This window comes from Podarcis gaigeae, assembly GCF_964106915.1.
Source record: "Podarcis gaigeae genome assembly, chromosome: 1".
NCBI classification, from domain to species: domain Eukaryota; kingdom Metazoa; phylum Chordata; class Lepidosauria; order Squamata; family Lacertidae; genus Podarcis; species Podarcis gaigeae.
In genome coordinates, this window is record NC_139678.1 from 136,665,744 (window position 1) to 136,686,321 (window position 20,578).

At 44.2% G+C, this 20,578-nt stretch overlaps 3 protein-coding genes across 7 annotated transcripts in view; 1 reads left to right on the forward strand and 2 right to left on the reverse strand.

The window, feature by feature from the left end:
* Nucleotides 1–20,578, forward strand: part of ERBB4 (erb-b2 receptor tyrosine kinase 4) — an 837,205-nt gene that overhangs the window by 609,808 nt on the left and 206,819 nt on the right. For all 5 annotated transcript variants that reach the window (XR_014556491.1, XM_083704220.1, XM_083704222.1 and 2 more), the window contains exon 13: nt 20,296–20,428. Coding sequence is in view for 4 of the 5 variants with exons in the window: in XM_083704220.1 (XP_083560346.1) it covers nt 20,296–20,428 (133 nt within the window). In the remaining variant the exon portion in view is untranslated. The remainder of the gene's footprint in view (nt 1–20,295; nt 20,429–20,578) is intronic.
* Nucleotides 1–20,578, reverse strand: part of LOC310831628 (uncharacterized protein) — a 466,313-nt gene that overhangs the window by 363,660 nt on the left and 82,075 nt on the right. The window lies entirely within an intron of this gene.
* LOC310830033 (uncharacterized protein) lies at nt 13,395–15,873 on the reverse strand (the record flags this gene model as incomplete). The annotated part of the gene is made up of 3 exons (XM_083709474.1): nt 14,840–15,873; nt 14,428–14,499; nt 13,395–14,178 (listed from the first exon to the last, which is right to left on the reverse strand). The coding sequence occupies exons 1-3, from the start codon at nt 15,655–15,657 to the stop codon at nt 13,395–13,397; spliced, it is 1,674 nt and encodes a 557-aa protein (XP_083565600.1). The 5' UTR covers nt 15,658–15,873.

A 20,578-nucleotide genomic window follows, 5' to 3' on the forward strand; every position in this document is an offset into this window, starting at 1 on the left:
TTATATTAAGATAAATTACAGGACAAAAATTGGAAAAGATGGAAAGGATTTGCTGAAATAGCTAAGAGACCTAGAATACAAAAAAGGGAGGTGTGAGGAGGTCAAGGAAACAAGCAAATGAAAGATAAGTTATGGGAAGATTCGCTGTGTTTTTTAATGGATTTTATTTTTCTGTTTTCTTCTTTTTCTTTTTCTTTCTTTTTTTCCTTATTGTGATGTGTTGTTTTGTTTTTGTTGAATATGGTGTTTTTACTTTTTCTTTTTGTAACCTTTAAAACTTTAATAAATATTATTTTTTTTAAAAAAACACACAGAAGTATAGTGTCCAGATCAAGGGAAGTAATAGTACCACTCCATTCTTGCCTGGAGTACTGTGTCCAGTTCTGGGCACCACAATTTAAGTAGGATATTGACAAGCTAGAACATGTGCAGAGATGATCAAGGATTTGGAAACCAAGCCTTATGAGGGAGTTGGGGATGTTTGGCCAGTATGAGAATGTTTGGCCTAGATGAGGGGAGATATGATAGCCAATGTTTAAAGGGCTGTCACATAGAAGATGAAGCAAGCTTGTTTTCTCTTGCTTTGGAGGATAGGACCCAAACCAATGGCTTCAAGTTACAAGAAAGGAGAGAAACATTGGGAAGAACTTTCTGACAGTAAGGGCTGTCAGACAGCGGAACGGACTCTATCAGGAGGTTGTGGACTCTCCTTCCTTGGAGGTTTTTAAACAGAGGTTGGATAGTCATCTGTCATGGATACTTTAGTTGAGATTCCTGCATAGCAGAGTGTTGGACTAGATGATCCTTGGGTTTCCCCCCAACTCTATGATTCTATGATTCTGTGCTTAATTGCACTTGCCTACAGACTATTTAAAACTATTAATCTTTATTTTTAAGCACAAATGCTGCAGATCTCTTATTAAAAATAATTGAGAACTAGCATCAAACATGGCCCTTTAATGTGTATCTAGACCCTTAAATGAAAGCTGTACCATAGAGCAGTCAGCCTCATATGATGGAAATTCAATCCAGTCCAAAGAGACTAACTTCGAAGATGTTTACAAAGAGAAATGCCCTCCAAATGCATATGGAAACATCTGTAATAACTGATAGTGAAGCTTAAGTTCTTATTTCCACAAATACACACCTGTAACCTCAGGGAGTCCCAGAACCCTTGGGAGGATGAATTTAAGGAACGTGGAGAGATTTCAGGGTGGGGGTGTAGTTATTTGGTTGCCTGAACCTAGATATACAGGGGAAAGAGAAGCCTATAAAGTTGCCTTGAGCTGAGTCAGGTTCTTGGTCTGTTTAGCCTACCACTGTCTGCCTTGGCTGCTGCCATCTTTTTGGGATCTCAGGCACCTCGAAACAAACAAAAAACCCCTCAAAATCAAATAAGAGGACAAACGAGGACAGACACCTGCATAGAAATTGTGTATCCTGATTTATGTGTGTAGATGGACTTTAGGCATTATTACTGCAACTTACTCAGAAGAACAGTGCATCTCACTATAGAGGGGAAGAGAGTGGCCTCTGTGTGCCTGCTCAGTTGGCATCCTGGTGTGCTAACTGTTGATGGGCAACTTCACGGCCTGCACCACTGTTCTCCCTTTTAACAGTAATAATAACAGTAAACAATAAATAATTATGTCATTATGTCATGATGCCTATACCTGTGAAGCAATCCAAGATTTAGAACCTCAAAGCCAAAGTGAGAGCATTTGGGTCAAAATTAAGGGAGAGAAGAATAACAGTGACCTCATTGTGGGAGTTTACTATAGATCCCCAAGCCAAACGGAGGACATAGATGATGCCTTCCTGGAACAGATGGCCAAGCATGCAAAAGGAAGGGAGACAGTAGTAATGGGAGACTTCAATTACCCAGATATTTGCTGGATGTCAAACTCAGCCAAGAGCATAAGGTCAAACAGATTCCTCACTGGCCTTGCAGACAACTTCATTGTCCAGAAAGTGGGAGAAGCAACAAGAGGAACAGCCATTTTAGATCTGGTCCTAACCAATGTTGATGACCTGGTTAGTGGGGTAGAAGTGGAAGGATCATTAGGCGCGAGTGATCATGCTCTTCTGAAGTTTACTATACAGCGGAAAGGAGCAGCCAAGCATACTAGGACTCAATTTCTTGACATTAAGAAAGCTGACTTCATAAAACTTAGGGAAGTGCTGGGTGAGATCCCATGGACAATAATACTAAAAGGAAAGGGAGTTCATGATGGCTGGGAGTTTGTTAAGAGGGAGATAGTAAAAGCACAACTTCAGGCAATACCAATGAGACGGAAACATGGAAGGTGCCTAAAGAAGCCAGGGTGGCTATCTAAAGAACTATTAACTGAGTTAAGATTAAAAAAGGATGTGTACAAAAAATGGAAAAGGGGGGAAACCACCAAAGACGAATTCAAACAAATAGCCAGCAAGTGTAGACACAAAGTCAGAAAAGCTAAAGCACAGAATGAACTCAGGCTTGCTAGAGAGCTTAAAAGCGACATAAAAGGCTTTTATGGGTATGTTTGTAGCAAAAGGAAGAACAAAGAAACAGTGGGGTCACTCAGAGGAGAAGATGGTGAAATGCAAACAGGGGACACAGAAAGGGCTGAACTCCTCAATGCCTTCTTTGCCTCAGTCTTCTCCGATAAAGAAAACAATGCCTGACCTGAAGAATTTGGAGCAAATGATTCAGCAGAGGAAACACAGCCCACAATAACTAAGGAGATAGTACAAGAATACTTGGCTAGTCTAGATGTATTCAAGTCTCCAGGGCCAGATGAACTGCATCCAAGAGTATTAAAAGAACTGGCAGATGTGATCTCAGAACCACTGGCAGTCATCTTTGAGAATTCCTGGAAAACAGGCGAAGTCCCGGCAGACTGGAGGAGGGCAAATGTTGTCCCTATTTCAAAAAGGGGAAAAGAGAGGACCCAAATAATTACTGCCCAGTCAGTCTGACATCAATACCAGGGAAGTTTCTGGAGCAGATCATTAAGCAAACAGTCTGTGAGCACCTAGAAAGGAATGCTGTGATCACCAATAGTCAGCATGGATTTCTGAAAAATAAGTCATGTCAGGCTAACCTGATCTCGTTTTTTGACAGAATTACAAGCCTGGTAGATGAAGGGAACGCAGTGGATGTAGCCTACCTTGATTTCAGCAAGGCATTTGACAAGGTGCCCCATTATATTCTTGTAAAGAAGCTGGTAAAATGCGGTCTTGACTATGCTACCCTCAGTGGATTTGTAACTGGCTGACTGACCGAACCCAAAGGGTGCTCATCAATGGTTCCTCTTCATCCTGGAGAAGAGTGACTAGTGGGGTGCCACAGGGTTCTGTCTTGGGCCCGGTCTTATTCAACATCTTTATCAATGACTTGGATGATGGACTCAAGGGCATCCTGATCAAATTTGCAGATGACACCAAACTGGGAGGGGTGGCTAACACCCCAGAGGACAGGACCACACTTCAAAACGACCTTGACAGATTAGAGAACTGGGCCAAAACAAACAAGATGAATTTTAAGAGGGAGAAATGTAAAGTATTGCACTTGGGCAAAAAAAATAAATAAATATGAGAGGCACAAATACAAGATGGGTGACACCTGGCTTGAGAGCAGTACATGTGAAAAGGATCTAGGAGTCTTGGTTGACCACAAACTTGACATGAGCCAACAGTGTGACACAGCAGCTAAAAAAGCCAATGCAATTCTGGGCTGCATCAATAGGAGTATAGCATCTAGATCAAAGGAAGTAATAGTGCCACTGTATTCTGCTCTGGTCAGACCTCACCTGGAGTACTGTGTCCAGTTCTGGGCACCACAGTTCAAGAAGGACACTGACAAACTGGAACGTGTCCAGAGGAGGGCAACCAAAATGGTCAAAGGCCTGGAAACGATGCCTTATGAGGAACGGCTAAGGGAGCTGGGCATGTTTAGCCTGCAGAAGAGGAGGTTAAGGGGTGATATGATAGCCATGTTCAAATATATAAAAGGATGTCACATAGAGGAGGGAGAAAGGTTGTTTTCTGCTGCTCCAGAGAAGCGGACACGGAGCAATGGTTCCAAACTACAAGAAAGAAGATTCCACCTAAGCATTAGGAAGAACTTCCTGACAGTAAGAGCTGTTCGACAGTGGAATTTGCTGCCAAGGAGTGTGGTGGAGTCTCCTTCTTTGGAGGTCTTTAAGCAGAGGCTTGACAACCATATGTCAGGAGTGCTCTGATGGTGTTTCCTGCTTGGCAGGGGGTTGGATTCGATGGCCCTTGTGGTCTCTTCCAACTCTATGATTCTATGATTTGTAATTTACATAGTATGGTCTGGGTGATATCGTATCTCAAAGCTACTTATTTCTCTCTGGGTCCCGTGTGTGTGTGTGTGTGTCTTTAAACTGAACATTGACCAAGCAGACCCTTCAATCAGAGGACTCCTTCAAGTAGAGGACTTGCCCCAGGAACCCTTTGAATGTTATTCAAAGGATTATCCATTATAAAACTGGTCATGTGTCCATCCTGTTCTGGTGTGATTCCACCCACCCCATCCTCAGTTTGCTGCATGAGATATTCTGATTGAAAGTTCCAGAGCGTGAACCTGCAATCTTATGCGTCGCAAGTATATGCTCACTACTGAACTGTGGGTTCTCCTCCCTTACCACCCTCCACAAATCAATTATACTTGCAGAGCTGAGAGAATGGAAGTGACCTGAAACTATGGAGAAAGATTTGTCATCAGTATCTTTAACTTTCAGTTAGACCTCAGTATACTTAGATAATGAGGAACGGATAATATCAGAAACCATTACCAGGATCCCCTTATTTTAAAGAAAGAAAACTTGATATTTCTTTCATGACTGCTATTTAGCATTGACTTGGTGCTTGTGACATGGTGCACCATCAAAACACAGAATGGGCCCTATACCTGAGCAGAGGTGTTGCCTATGGATGGTCTCATTAGCTGAAAGTCTAAAGCTAACTTTTGGCATTGAGAACTTTTAAAAACTTACCCACAAGCTGCAGAGCAAACTCTTGGTTTTTGCTGGGTCTAGTTTATAGTCTCTGTGCTGTTGTAAATAAAATACACATGGCTTGTTTTTGTGTAGTGAGAGAAATGGCCCCAACTCCAGACAGAATAAGGCAATGGGTCAGGAAAATGTTGCAACTCTTACTCCTCCATTACTGGAAATAATAGACCACTGTGAATAGGGAAGAACTGAATAGTACCTAAGTGCTTTGTAGCACTTTGCCAGTGCTATTTTGCAAAGGTGCAGCTTGTTCATAAACACCTTCAGTCAATTATGTTTACAAACCTTTGTGGCCTAATTGACTTTATTCCTACTTGTTTAATTTACTGTGTAATATTCTTGTGGAACTTTTATTTAATAAAAGAGAGTGACAAGCCAAGATTTTTAATGAAAGTTTATTCTCATGTTTATGTCCTTTATATATGTAGAGGGACTTCTTTTGTCTTTGTTGGGGAAAGTTCATTACCTTGTCAAAATTCCAGGAGGAGCTTTAAAAATGCCTTAGAAAAGGAAGCAAGACAGTTTTGGGGTTTCTCCAGGTAAAATAATGCCCAAAGCAATTGCCTAATTTGCCTTTAACTTGATCTGACCCTAGGTGTTCACGAGAATAATTATAATAAATAATTATGTCATTTGTAATTTACATAGTATGGTCTGGGTGATATCGTATCTCAAAGCTGCTTATTTCTCTCTGGGTCCCATTAATTCTTCATTGCCTTGGACTATATCGTAGTTGTCAACTGAATCACAGCTGAAGTACTTTTGCAAAGACTGGCTTTGGAGCATGAGGAACATAAGAATCTGACTGATGAGGAAACATGCCATTGTCCATCTAGCTCAGTATTGTCTTCACAGACTGGCAGTAGCTCTTGAGGGTATCAGACAAGCAGCAGCCAAAGTTCCCCCAGACCCTTGTTTCGCCATCAGGATTGTGGATTGGCCTTGCCAAGGGGGCTGGCCAGGGCAGTCAGAGTGGTGTGTGAGAGCCAGAAGCTAGAAGCTGGAAGTAGTCTGGGCAGCTGAGAGACAGAGGCTGCGGGAGAAGCAATGCAGTGAACCCCTACATCTTATGCTCAGGTTGTATATATGCGTAAAAAACCATATAGCATAAAGACACCACATTCTAAAAGAACTTAGGCCTGTCCTTCTATTTCTGCTCTCATGCACCCTTGTTGTCCTCTTTTGGTGTCTACCTTTCAATCACTTTCTCCCTCGGGAAAGGTGGGTGTTAAGGTTGGAGTTAAGTCTGGAAGAACATGCTACAAATGGAGTGGAGGTGATGGTTGTTTCAACTTTAGAATAGGGAAGGTGGACCCTTTGGGAAAGATCACTCCCACCCCTTTGCTTCTCTCTCATCCCATAGTGATACCAGATTCCTCCTGGAAATATTGAGGAGGCTGAAATCCAGACAGATCAAGACAGATCTTGAGATCTGAGATCCTGAGATCAGGCATAAGTGTTGTTTTTCTGAAAAATAATAAGAACATTTTTATAAAAAAAAATTCTATTAGGCAAGGGATGCTGTATAGCTCAAATGGGGCATTTGGAGAAAACATAGCCAGTGCTGAAGACTGCAGCTCTGTGATGAAAGAGGAGAGTGAAGCAGAGAGTTGAGGAAGGAACAGCTATATGAAAGTAATAATATGCTTAAGTGCCTAGTACACTTGGATGACAGATATTCGGTATATTTGTTAATGAGGCACAGTCAGCCATTCATTCTGGTGCCAGGTGTCAGGGAACTGCCATCGGAGCTAGAGGCGGAGGCAAGGCTCCAAAGCGATGCTGGAGAAGGTGTAGCACCCTGCTTGTGGTTAACGCTTAGCTGGAATGAAATATTCAACGCAGCAATAGAGAAATTAAAATAATAATTTATTTGTCAGACAAATAAATGAGAGGCACAGTGGTATGGTTACCAAGCTCTGGCCTGCCCTCCTGCCATTCTGGCCAGCACTTATATTTCCTTAATCCAGCCCCCTTGCTCCTCCTGTGGCTGCCTCTGTCCAATCAGCCTGGTTGAAATTCCTATTGGCTGTTTGCTAGAACCAATCACAAAAGATACACCCACTTCCTTCTGTCCTTTTATGGAACACAAAGAGCTATATATAAATGACAAATAAGTAGTAATATATCTTACATGTGTCTCAACAAGGAATCTTAATTACCAGCTCACCTCTTGCCCTCCTTGCCCTATTGCCTTCCAAAACAGATGGTTAATCTTGAATTTTTATCTTCAACAGATGTCAAGGATCTTGAGTTCACATCAACATTGAAAGATCTCCTTCATTTGAAGGTTTCTAAACAAAAAGCCTGACAACTATATATCAGGAGTGCTCTATGGCGTCTCCTGTCTGGCAGGGGGGCTAGGCTGGTGGCTGACTTAATTTCAGGATAGTTAAAACTCTTACAACTATATGAAATAAGAATCTAGCATTTCTTAAATCCTTTGCATAATTACATTTAAGCCAATATATTTAATACATTATCATAGGTAGCCTTTTAAAAGGAATAAGGCCTTTGTAAAGTAAAAAAGGAACTCAGTAAAAAAAACAGCTTCAAAAGAAGCCTCTTCAGTTTACACCCCTCCTTTCACCCCTCCTTTCCAGCCAGCTGCTTTCCCATTAGCTCTTCCCAACATTTATTGCCCTTTAACTCTCTCAGTTTAAAAAAAGAAACAGCTTTAAAAGATTTCCTTAAAATGCTCTCTTTTTCTGCCAGCTAGATGCCTCTCCATTGCTCTTGGCCTTTTTAACCTTAGGAAGAAGATATGGCTCATTTTACTGGGAGGCACATGGTATCATTTTATTATTTACTCATTCCTAATTATGTTTATCTCTGCTATAAATCAGGGGGCCCCTTGTCTAGGAGGAAAAAACATTGCCAAGGCCTTTTAGGCAGCTGGTCTTTTGCCTGGCATGAAACATTTGAAAATCTTTAAGATACAGGCCCTGATTGAAATATATAAGCTTTGATAAAAAATGCAGGCTTATGATTAGATGCCTCATTCCCCCCTTTCAAGCTCAAGGACCTTCATCCCAAGTGTCCTTGATAGCTTGACCTTCATCATATTCCTGAGGTAAAGCTCTGTATAGGGCCATGATATGAGGTAAAGTTTCATTTGAAATCATCTTGCTAATTGTACTTCTAAAACATGAAATGATACATGGCATCATACATAAAACCATTACTACTACTGTCAAGAAAAACAAGCAAGACAATAGTATCCCTTTGAGTCCTGCGACATTAGGTAACCAATTGGTGAGCCATCCCATATCCCATCCTTCCCATGTTTGTACTGGGACATGTGCTATATTCTCCATCTTTGTGGCCAACACACGGATTGCCTCACCATTATCAGAAATGTTAAAGCAACAGGCATTCACTGTCAAGTTCAAGACTCCACATAGGCCTCCCTGCCTGGCAAGTACATAATCCATTCCCATTTTCAGCTGCAAAATGGCGGCTCTACTTTCATCCAACTGTTGTGCAATAAGTCTCAAACTCTGGGCCGTTGCATTGGTTACAAGTTCCACTACTGCTTGCAATCGAATTATTCTGTTTAGATTATAAATAGGATCCCGTGCCCCTTGTATGAGCTCACCAGGATTCCAGGAGGCAGGATCATAATAGGCTATGATGCGCTCTGGTGGCCAATCATCAGTATCGCTCCAACTTTGGGTACTTCCTCCTGCTATATGAGAAATATCAGCGTTTCTTCGTGTACGCTTGGCCGAACTAGTGGGCATAATCCACATTGGTGGTAATACCCATCCCAAGAAACAAGTCCCACTCCATTTGGAAGGGAGTTTCTTGTATGCCCATTCTCCACATATCCACCACAACCATCGGGTCTGAGGTTTTTGGTACGTGGAGTGCAGAAGGCGAAATATCAAAAGGGGTAGAGAGTTCACAGTGCAGTATGTTAGATTGCCTTTTTCTGTCACAGTTATGTTCCATACCACTTTCCATGCATGAATAAAAGGAGGTGCACAGGGCAAGGTATTCCGAGTTCGATAGGTAGTACCGTTTGCCCAGGTTTGACTATTCTTAATATAATCCCAAGTATAGTGGCAATGAGAAGAGCCTATCATGGTAGGATCAGCTGCATCTGATGATTTATGCACACAGATTTCCCCTTGCACAGGTATAACTCGTATTGGTTTAGTTGAGTTCCATCCGGGGAAATTCTGTACTTCTGTTTGGTGTGGCATTTCGCTTACCATACCAATGGCACTTAATGGTATTGGTAATAGGGGCATACCTCCCTCTGAATCATCTGGCCCAAGAGAGCAAACAAGGCAATTAGTCCTATTTGCAACATTGGCTACCATCTCAGCTAAGCCTACCCACATATTGTGGTCATGGCGAAATCCATATTTAGCAAATTTGGTCAGATTCAAGGACCCTTCCCCTTCCCAAGGGATCAGGATTAATAATAAAATCATGTTGATGTCTAGCATATGCATTCCTTCCACAAAAGATTACCTTATTGTGATAGCAAATAAATATTAGTCCCAATATAATTCCCCCAGTGACAGAAATGGGGAACCACCAAGACCAAAACATATATCCCGAGGATCCCCAATGAGTAATATCCCTTATAATTGTTCCACAAGGGGGCAGTCAATCAATTGTATAAGAGAATCTTCCCGTTCACAGTCGCTGGTTCAGACGCTCCTCAAGCTTCAGGTGTGCGCAGGTCAGCCAGCTTCCAGGTTGTGGCTGCAGCAGGCCGGTCGTCTAAATGTTGCCCGTGACCTAGCCCGTTCCCGGTAGGGCTAGATACAGGGGTTTTTGGAGAGAGTTAGTTTTAAAGGATTAGAGGGGTCACCTTTGCACGTCCAACCGCCTTCGGACTTCTTCAAACGAGAGTGATGAATCCAGGGGGTCACCTCAGCTACCTTCACCGCTGTTGGAGTAGAGAGCAAGACGGTGTAAGGTCCACGCCACTTAGGTGCAAGTGGATCGCGTTTCCACTCTTTCACCCATACGCTATCGCCAGCCTGGAACTGATGAATCGGCTCGGCAATGCTGCACGGCGTGCGCTCGAGGGCCCACCTGTTAAGAGAAACAAAAACAGGGGGAGAGAGATTGCACTTGTCCCTGTGTCACATAGTCTCCTATTTGTTTAAGGTCAGCTGGAATATCCTGAACAAAGGAGGGCGGCCTCCCATACAGGAGCTCAAAAGGTGACAACTTAAGTCTTTTTGTGGGTGCACACCGAACACGAAACAGTGTTATGGGTAACACATCTACCCATCCCAATCCCGTTTCCTGGGTTAATTTTGCCAATTGGGTTTTCAGAGTCCGATTCATTCTTTCAGTTTTCCCTGAACTCTGAGGCCTATATGCTGCATGCAGTCTCCATTTTACTTGTAGGACTCGACATACATCTTGTACTACTTGATCAATGAACGCTGGCCCATTATCACTTCCAATGCATCTAGGTAATCCAAACCTTGGGATCAATTCAGTGAGGAGTCTCTTAGTTACCTCTCGTGCTTTTTCAGTTCGGGTGGGAAAAGCTTCAACCCATCCGGTAAGAGTATCTACAAACACAAGGAGATACTTGAATCCCTTAGAAGGGACCAGCTCTGTGAAGTCCACAATTAGGCTTTCCATGGGGACGTATCCCACATGCTGAATTCCAGGAGGTTGTACCGGTCCCTGCCTGGGATTGTTTTTAGCACAAAGAACACATTTCTGTGAAATGCAAGTTGCTAATTGTGATAGATTAATAATATACAACTTCCGACTGAGACTCTCTCTGGTTGCAGTACCGCCAAGGTGAGTAGATTCATGATAATTTCTTACAATTGTGCCTGCTAGATGATGAGGTACATAAATCCTATTGTCCGGCAGGATCATCCAACCGTCCTTCACAACCGCTCCTTCCTGTTCAGCCCACTTCCTCTCTTCTGGGGTATAGTGAGGTTTAACTTCTTCTGGAACTATCTCTGGTATGAGGGCTGCTATAAATCCTCCCACAGGCTTTAGGGCTGCCTCTCGGGCTGCTTTGTCAGCAGCATGATTTCCTCTGGTTATTGGATCCCTTCCTCGTCCATGACCTTTGCAGTGCATTACAGCAATCTGTTCTGGAGCCCATACTGCTTCTAACAGGATTTCTACTTCAGGTCCATATTTCAAGGCCTTCCTGTGGGCTCCGATTAGACCTCTTTCTTTCCATAGAGCTCCATGTGCATGCAGGGTTAAGAAGGCATATTTAGAATCAGTATAGATGTTTGCCTTACATCCGGCTGCCAATTGCAGAGCTCTAGTTAAACCTATAAGTTCAGCTTTTTGTGCTGAGGTGCCAGCAGGCAAAGCTTCAGCTTCCACAACTTCCTCATTGGTGACCACAGCATATCCTGCTCGTCTGGCACCTTCATGCAGGTAACTGCTACCATCAGTATAATATACAACATCTGGATTTTTCAATGGCTCATCTTTCAGATCAGGTCTACTGGAATAAACTTCATCCATTATTTGGAGACAATCATGTGATTCTTCATCATCTACCTCTGGTAGGGGCAGCAAAGTCGCTGGATTGAGCATATTCACTACTCGTAGATGAATCCTGGGATTTTCACACAATAGGCCTTGGTATCTAGCCATCCTTGGGTTCGTTAGCCAATAACTACCCTTATATTCCATGAGTGTCAGAACAGCATGAGGTACATTCACATACATCGTCTGGCCGAAGGTAAATTTATCAGCTTCTTTGACAAGGCTTGCAGTGGCCGCTACTGCCCTTAGGCATGGAGGCCATCCTTTTGCTACTGAGTCCAATTGTTTAGACAAATAAGCTACTGGACGGTTCCAACTTCCTAATCTCTGGGTCAGGACTGCCGCTGCAATCCCATTCTGTTCATGTACATACAGCTGAAAGGGTTTTTCCGAATTAGGCAATCCAAGGGCTGGTGCCTCCATAAGTCGTTGTTTGATAACTAAAAAGGCTTGTTTCTGCTCAGGTCCCCATACGAAGGGGTCCTTTTCTGCACCTCGAGTGCTTTCATGTAAGGGCTTGGCCAGACTGCTGAAATCAGGTATCCATAGTCTACAAAACCCTGCTGTTCCCAGGAATCCTCTAAGTTGTTTTCTTGTGGTAGGTTCCTTGATAAGGCAAATAGCTTCTTTCCTCTCTGGTCTCAATGCTCGTTGTTGGTGTGAGATGTCAAAGCCCAAATATTTGACCTTTTCTAAACATAACTGTGCCTTTTTCTGGGAAACTCGGTAGCCAGCTTCCCAGAGCAAGTGGAGCAGTTCCTCTGTCCCTTCTTTACAGGTATCAAAATCCTTTGCCGCTAGTATAAGATCATCCACATATTGCAGAACCACCTTTTCTCCCGGTATTGAGGGGTAACTTGTTAGATCCCTCGCCAAGGCAGTGCCAAATAAAGTTGGGGAATTTTTGAATCCCTGGGGCAATCTTGTCCAGGTTAGCTGGCCTTTTGTTCCTGTCAAAGGGTCTTCCCACTGGAAGGCAAATATAGGTTGGCTCTGTGGTGCCAGCCGGCAACAGAAGAATGCATCTTTCAAGTCCAATACAGTAAAAAATGTTGCTTCTGGTGGGATCAAACTCAGCAAGGTATATGGGTTTGGTACATTTGGGTGCAAGGTCTCGATAGCCTGGTTTACGAGCCTCAAGTCCTGTACTGGCCTGTATTCATCTGTCCCAGGTTTTCGAACAGGCAAAAGGGGTGTGTTCCATTCTGATTGGCAGGGCTTAAGCAGACCATATTTTAATAGGCGGTCCAAATGTTTCTGGATGCCCTCTGCTGCTCGCCGGGGTAAGGGATATTGCTTTACAGATACAGGGGTAGCCATAGGTTTTAGGGTTACTACAATTGGAGCTATATTCTTATCCATTCCTGGTGGGCTATTTTCGGCCCATACTCCTGGTGGCACCTGTAGAGTTCGGAGGAGCTTGTTTAATTCTGTATCCAATGTGGGTTGGACTTGCAAGGCTGACATTAGACGCCATGATTGTTCCTTAGGTACTGAGAGGGTAATTATTCCTGCTGCTTTTGATGGCAGTTTCATTTCTGGACCTCGAGGAGTGAAGGTGATTTGGGCCTGCAATTTGGACAGCATATCTCTGCCTAAGAGAGGTATTGGACACTCAGGTATATACAAAAACTGATGGGTTAAACGATGTCCCCCAATCTGGCATTCCAAAGGTTGGAGGAAAGACCTCTTAGCTGACTGTCCAGTGGCACTTTTAATGACTACACTTTTGGATGCCTTTTTCTGCAATAGTTCTGGGAGTACTGAGTATTCAGCCCCAGTATCTATCATAAAGTCTATTAAATGGCTCCCTAATTGAATCGTGACCGTGGGCTCCTGGAAGCCTAACTTTATGGAGTCCGGTCGTTCCTAGTCTTGGGTAAAATCCTCCTCTGCCAGTCCAATGAAATTGTCTCTACTCCGTCCCTGTCCAGGTCTCTGATATCTTCCATCTCGGATCATTCCCCGTCCCCGTCCCTGGTTTCTTGGGCCGGAGCCTGGGCCTGGGCCTGGGCCTGGGCGTACTTCTTCCAACCTCAAGGGTTCAGGACACTCCCGCTTCCAGTGACCCTCCTTCTTGCAATTCGCACATTGATTCCTTCCCAGTGGTGGATTCTTTCCTCGCCCTCTCCCTCCATTTAAGGGGCGGTGGTCTTGCTTCACTGCTGTGGCTAGCATTACCATCTTTTCCTTCTGCCACTTCTTCTTCTCTTGTTTCTCAGCCTCATCCCTATTCCGATAAACTCGGCGTGCAATGGCCATAATTTGGCTCATCAGCATCCCTTCCCATCCTTCTGATTTCTGAATTTTCTTACGAATGTCAGAAGCGCACTGGGCCACAAATGTAGCAGTAATCATTCTGCTGTTTTCAGGGGCTTCAGGGTCAAAAGGAGTCCATATACGATAGGCTTCCTGCAGCCTCTCTAAAAAGTCTCCCGGACTCTCATTTGGTTTCTGTTCTACTTCTGAGACTTTAGACATATTAGTGGGTTTCTGGCATGCCCTGCGGATACCTTGCACAAGTGTCTGGCGGTAGGTGGTAAGTCTGGCTAGGTGAATTGCATTGTTTGGATCCCAATTAGGATCTTCCAAGGGAAAGTTGTCTTGGAGATGACGGTCAATATTAAAAATATTTCCCACTCTGGCCTGCTCACGCAAATATATCTGTGCCTTTTCAATTATGTCTCTCCTTTCCTCAGTGGTGAAAAGAGTATTTAGGAGCTGGCGACAATCTGTCCAAGTAGGGCTATGAGTATTTACTATTGAAGTCACCAAGTCCATCATAGCCTGAGGTTTTTCTGCAAAAGATGGGGTGTGTGTTTTCCAATTCATCAGATCCGTAGTCGTGAATGGAATATATTGCAGGGTCGAAGTTCGAGGTGGCCGTGGTCCGGGTTGCCCGTTAACCAGCACAGGCTCCTCAAGTGCATCAAATACTCTTCTAAGAGGGGCTACTACGTGACCTTTCTCTTCACTTTGCTCTAGGGCAGGGGTCTGCAACCTTTAAGACAAAAAGAGCCACTTGGACCCATTTCCGAAGAAAAAAAAATCTGGGAGCCGCAAAACCATTGCGACATTTAAAACAAATATATCTCTGGAGCCACGGTCCGACAGCAGGAGGGAAGGTGACATCGGGACGGTGCGTGACTAACGCACGCACCGCCCCCATGCGACGTCACAGCCAGTACAGCGCCCGCCGCAGTGGGGAGTGTCGGGGCACACAGTGCTCCTCCTCCCCTTGCTAGTATCTGCCCTGGAGCCGCGGCAAAGGTGTAAAAGAGCCACATGCGGCTCCGGAGCCGCGGGTTGCTGACCCCTGCTCTAGGGGCCTCAAATCATAGGGGATGGTATCTGTCCCAAGGCGTTCTTTTAGCAGCTTTATACGCCTGGCTGTATTGCTTGCTGACCGATCAAGGTCTCCCTGTAACTTCTGTAATATTTCTCTGGGACTTGGATGTACAGGGGTTTGGGGTGGGCAATCAGTTGTTCCACTAAAGGAGACTGTAGATGGAGGTCTATTAGGAGTCACAGGTGGAATAACCACTTCTGCTTGGGCTTTATTATAGGACTCCAATGCCTCCTGAAGATATTTATCATAATCTATCAAGGAATCAAGCTCTGTGACTCCACCCCCATTATTCATTCCAGTTTCTTGCCTTGGGGTTACAACTGGTGGAGTGTTTGGATTAGGCTCCCTTCGATGTGGAGCATAGGGTGGAGGTGGAAGCACCTCTTCCTCTGGTCCCTCAAAAATGGGTTTGAGTTTATTTGGCAAGATTCCTTTCCTAGCTTCGGCTTTTACAGCCAATAATTTGCATCGTTTGACTTTGCATTCCCTTATCCATGGAGGATTTTTATTTAATGTGCTCAGCCAGGAATCTATATATGAAAATTGTTCTGGGCACCCTCCAGTTTCTTTGGCGATATTAGACCAAAGTTTACTTACTAAATTTATATCAAAGGTTCCCTGAGATGGCCATTCAGTATTTTGTTTTGGCCATTCTAATTCACATAACGTTCTCAAGCGCTCTGGCGTCATTTTGACTCCATATGCCCCTGAGAAGGCTTTCTTAAAATTATTTAACATACATTCAAGAGGTGTATTTCCCCCCTTTGAACCCCCAACTCCCATTGTATGGCCCTGTGAAGTATCCACTCAGTCACTCACACACGCGCTTTGTGAGGTTCCTTGCCCAGATGGAGTCGCCTCACTGGGAACCGAAGTACTACCCACTCCACACTCAGGTCAGCTACAGATTGCTCTGTACTTTCTCACACATACAATGCGCTAGATACTTCACCACACTCTACCTCCCAATTTTCCCTTTTCCTCCACCAGACCAACATCTGATGTACCCAACCACCTAGCGTACTCAGTTCCCCCTTACTGAGATGCAGAAGTTTGATCAAGACTTCTCTTCCTCCCAATTAATTGGAGGGCCTCAAATCCCTTTGTGCACTTACCCTTGGCTGGTTCCCTGTTTCCCCCCGGTCCGTCGCCGCCAGTGAGCAGGGTATCAGACAGACGAGTCTTCTGCGTTCCCCCTGGAAAAATTTACCAGTGCGCGCTGGGTAAGCAGTTTAGAGATCCTCTCTCTTGTACCCTGCCCAGTAGGGCGAAGGGGCTGCGTTCCAGCAGACCACTTATCCGAGTCACAGGGGCACCATAAAATGTAGCACCCTGCTTGTGGTTAACGCTTAGCTGGAATGAAATATTCAACGCAGCAATAGAGAAATTAAAATAATAATTTATTTGTCAGACAAATAAATGAGAGGCACAGTGGTATGGTTACCAAGCTCTGGCCTGCCCTCCTGTCATTCTGGCCAGCACTTATATTTCCTTAATCCAGCCCCCTTGCTCCTCCTGTGGCTGCCTCTGTCCAATCAGCCTGGTTGAAATTCCTATTGGCTGTTTGCTAGAACCAATCACAAAAGATACACCCACTTCCTTCTGTCCTTTTATGGAACACAAAGAGCTATATATAAATGACAAATAAGTAGTAATATATCTTACATGTGTCTCAACAAGGAATCTTAATTACCAGCTCACCTCTTGCCCTCCTTGCCCTATTGCCTTCCAAAACAGATGGTTAATCTTGAATTTTTATCTTCAACAGATGTCAAGGATCTTGAGTTCACATCAACATTGAAAGATCTCCTTCATTTGAAGGTTTCTAAACAAAAAGCCTGACAACTATATATCAGGAGTGCTCTATGGCGTCTCCTGTCTGGCAGGGGGGCTAGGCTGGTGGCTGACTTAATTTCAGGATAGTTAAAACTCTTACAACTATATGAAATAAGAATCTAGCATTTCTTAAATCCTTTGCATAATTACATTTAAGCCAATATATTTAATACATTATCATAGGTAGCCTTTTAAAAGGAATAAGGCCTTTGTAAAGTAAAAAAGGAACTCAGTAAAAAAAACAGCTTCAAAAGAAGCCTCTTCAGTTTACACCCCTCCTTTCACCCCTCCTTTCCAGCCAGCTGCTTTCCCATTAGCTCTTCCCAACATTTATTGCCCTTTAACTCTCTCAGTTTAAAAAAAGAAACAGCTTTAAAAGATTTCCTTAAAATGCTCTCTTTTTCTGCCAGCTAGATGCCTCTCCATTGCTCTTGGCCTTTTTAACCTTAGGAAGAAGATATGGCTCATTTTACTGGGAGGCACATGGTATCATTTTATTATTTACTCATTCCTAATTATGTTTATCTCTGCTATAAATCAGGGGGCCCCTTGTCTAGGAGGAAAAAACATTGCCAAGGCCTTTTAGGCAGCTGGTCTTTTGCCTGGCATGAAACATTTGAAAATCTTTAAGATACAGGCCCTGATTGAAATATATAAGCTTTGATAAAAAATGCAGGCTTATGATTAGATGCCTCATTGGGCCCAGCAGGGAGAGAGGCAGCTCATCAGCTGGGGAAGGAAATCAGCGTAACACCAGGGATAAAGGGGGGCAGATGGGGGAAGCGGTGAGGGGGCTCCAGGACTCCTCGCCGGAGACCAGCGGGGAGAGCACAGGTCCTCCGCTGCCCACACCCACCCTGCGCAGAAGACTTCCGCGCAGGGAGAGTAGGCGGAGACTTGGCGTCAAATAACTTCTTTGCTGGAAGAAGTTCAAGAAACGCCCACTGACGGATTCTGCTAGCGACTGAAACAGCCATGAAGTGAAGGGCTGTCCAGACAGAAACGGTTTAACCAGGCAACCTAGCCAGGAGTGGCGGCAACTTACGCACGAGCAACCCCTATAACCATTACACCAGGAATACAGAGTAAACGCTTCTCAACGTGTAAGATTCCATGATATTGTGCAGAATAAGTAGAACCACAGAGAACACAAGAAGGAAAGGGGCAGGGACTTTCTGCAACAAATCTTTTGGGACTGCAACCCATCAGTTTAAGTCAGGCAGTTAGAGTCCCCCCATTCCCGCCCCAGCTAAGATAAGATGAAGGAATTGCACATGCTTTTAAATCACATTATGAAGTAAACATTATAAATTGAATGCATATTTTTTGCTGTTATCTTCTCCTCCATCTCCTCCTCTACCATGATGCTGAATCATAAGGCCCTCATGGGAAGGGTCTGTCTTTTGGCTACTCTGCAACATGCCTTGAGCATTGGTGGAACAGCAGCAGCAGCAGCAGCAACAACAAGCAACAACTAATAGAAGGAAATAAATAAATCTGGAGAGCATTTTCTTGCCTCTTGCATTTAGAATGTTAGGTGTACTCTAGAGTGCAATTCTTCTTTCTAGACTTTACATCTGTGTGTTCTGTAGCATATATGATGCCTGTGTGTGTTGCTCTCATTTTTACAGATCCTTTTTGTTTTCTTATTTATTTAATTTTAATTTCAAGTAAATTAGGAAAACTGAACTTACTAGTTGTTGTTTTTCACTTCATTGAGCCCTGACAACCATTTTGGAAATGGCTGTGGCCTGGACTTGTGATTATCTGATGATCTGAGATGGAGGCAAAAACCAGTTGCCCAGAGTGCTGCTTTGTGATCTTCTGATGCTGCATCTCAAAGCGTGCTTGGGGCTGTTAAATGTTTGAGGGGGGGGGGATTTGAGCAAGAGCAGTGGGGCACCATCTTGCCCCAGTGATGTCACCTTAACAGATCTTTCTATTTAATGAAAACACATTTCTCATCAGACAGTAATTATTATCCGTAGAAGTAGATGAGCCACATGTGGCTTGCATAGGAATGGCTGAGATATAAGCTACATCGCCAGGAGGAAGCTCAGCTCACTTCTGGGCCTACCCTGTCCCACTTTTATCCTACTCACCACCATCACCAGCCACCGCCTTCTCTTTAAGGCCTTTTGCTGGCTCATGCAGGTGGCATGTTCAGTAGCAAGCAGCTGTGGGGAAATGAATAGTTGTTCCCTTCCTTCTCTTGTGCCTAGCAGGGCATCGAGAGGGTTCCAGGCTCGGATAGCTCCAGGGAAATGTAGCTTTCCTGAGGACTACTGACATGACAGTACCGTAACTACTTGAGACCTTGGCACCAGCACTCTAGTGCAGGGGTCGGCAGCCTAAGGCCCATGGGCCACAAGTGGCCCACGGGGGGCATTTAACCAGCTCACAAGCCACCCCTGAACCTGCTCAGTGAGTCCCCGTGCGCTGCACTAAGCCAGTGCGGGGAAATCGCATCTGCACATGCTCGCCGAAAATCGTGTCTGTGCAGACGCCAAAAATCGCACCATTTACGTGCGATCCAGCCCACGGAGGGATCTCCGCTGGAGTGAAACTGGCCCAGGTGAGGTAAACCTTGCCGCCCCCTGCTCTAGTGTGTTGGAGCAGAGCATACCAGGCACCCAAGGCGGGCGGGAGGGAGGGAGGGAGGGAGGGAGGGAGAGACCTCCCTTGTTCCCTCTCTTCTTGCTGCCACCAGCTACACCACCCCAGGTAAGTATGGCTGAAAGGTGAGCAGCTCCCTCAGAGGGTTGTTGTGAGGAGATGTATGGAGATGCCACCCTGAGCTCCTTGGAGGGAAGGTGGGCTTTAAAATGCAATAGCTAAATAACAACAGGCATTTGATTTATTTGCTTGTTTATTTATAACTGCCTTTCCATTTACACATCACCTCAGGCCTTAATATAGAAAACAATAAAATACTGCATATCAAATCACACAGCAAAGTCCAAATACACAATCTGAACAGAAAATGAGAAGCAGCTGTAGTAATTATCTTAGTAATTGTCCCCACGTCTGTCTATTGGGTATATTTTCATATTCTCTCCTGAAACACAATGATGTAGGAAGACAGGCCTTTATTAGGGGAGGTCATTCCATACCACCCCATGCTCTGGTCGAGAGTCATTGCAAATTGAAGCCAGAAGGAATTCTTCCCTGCAGAGAGATTTCACCCTGCATTTTCCTTTTTCATATACAGTCGGCTTGCATTTTACATGTGGGTTACATTGCAGGGACAGCTCGTAAAGCTGAAATCACATATAGTAAGGAAAAGGGGGAGTGTCCTGCAAAAATTACAGCACAGCACTTGAGTGCACGATGGCTACTTTTAAGATCTCAGAGTTGCTTACTGGACTCTGGGAAAACCCAGTACAGAAATAACTCTTAAATTCTCTGCCTTCCATGCATTTAATTTGTGCAATTTCAACTGCATCAAGTTGAAAGCGCGCGTGTTAGATGTGCGTAAGGTGTGAGTCGACTGTAATGAAGGGTGGCATTGATAGTGGTGGAACAATGCTCACCAATTAGAAGTTAAGTATATTTTCAACTGTTATTATTCTCTTTATTTTGCAGCTACAGAGGGCATGGTGTGCAGCCATTTATGCTCAAGAAATGGATGTTGGGGGCCAGGACCGGACCAATGTTTGTCCTGCAAACACTTCATCAGGGGAAGGACCTGCGTAAAGGCTTGTAATCTTTATGATGGGTAAGACACCCCCCTCTGCATTTTTTGTGCTTGCCAAGAAGTGTTCTCCTTATATTGAAATTTAAACAAGCATGTTGCTAGGTTCAGATTCCCATATGAAATAAGATTATTATCAATATTCATGATTTTCTGCTCCCAAAGGAATTTGCT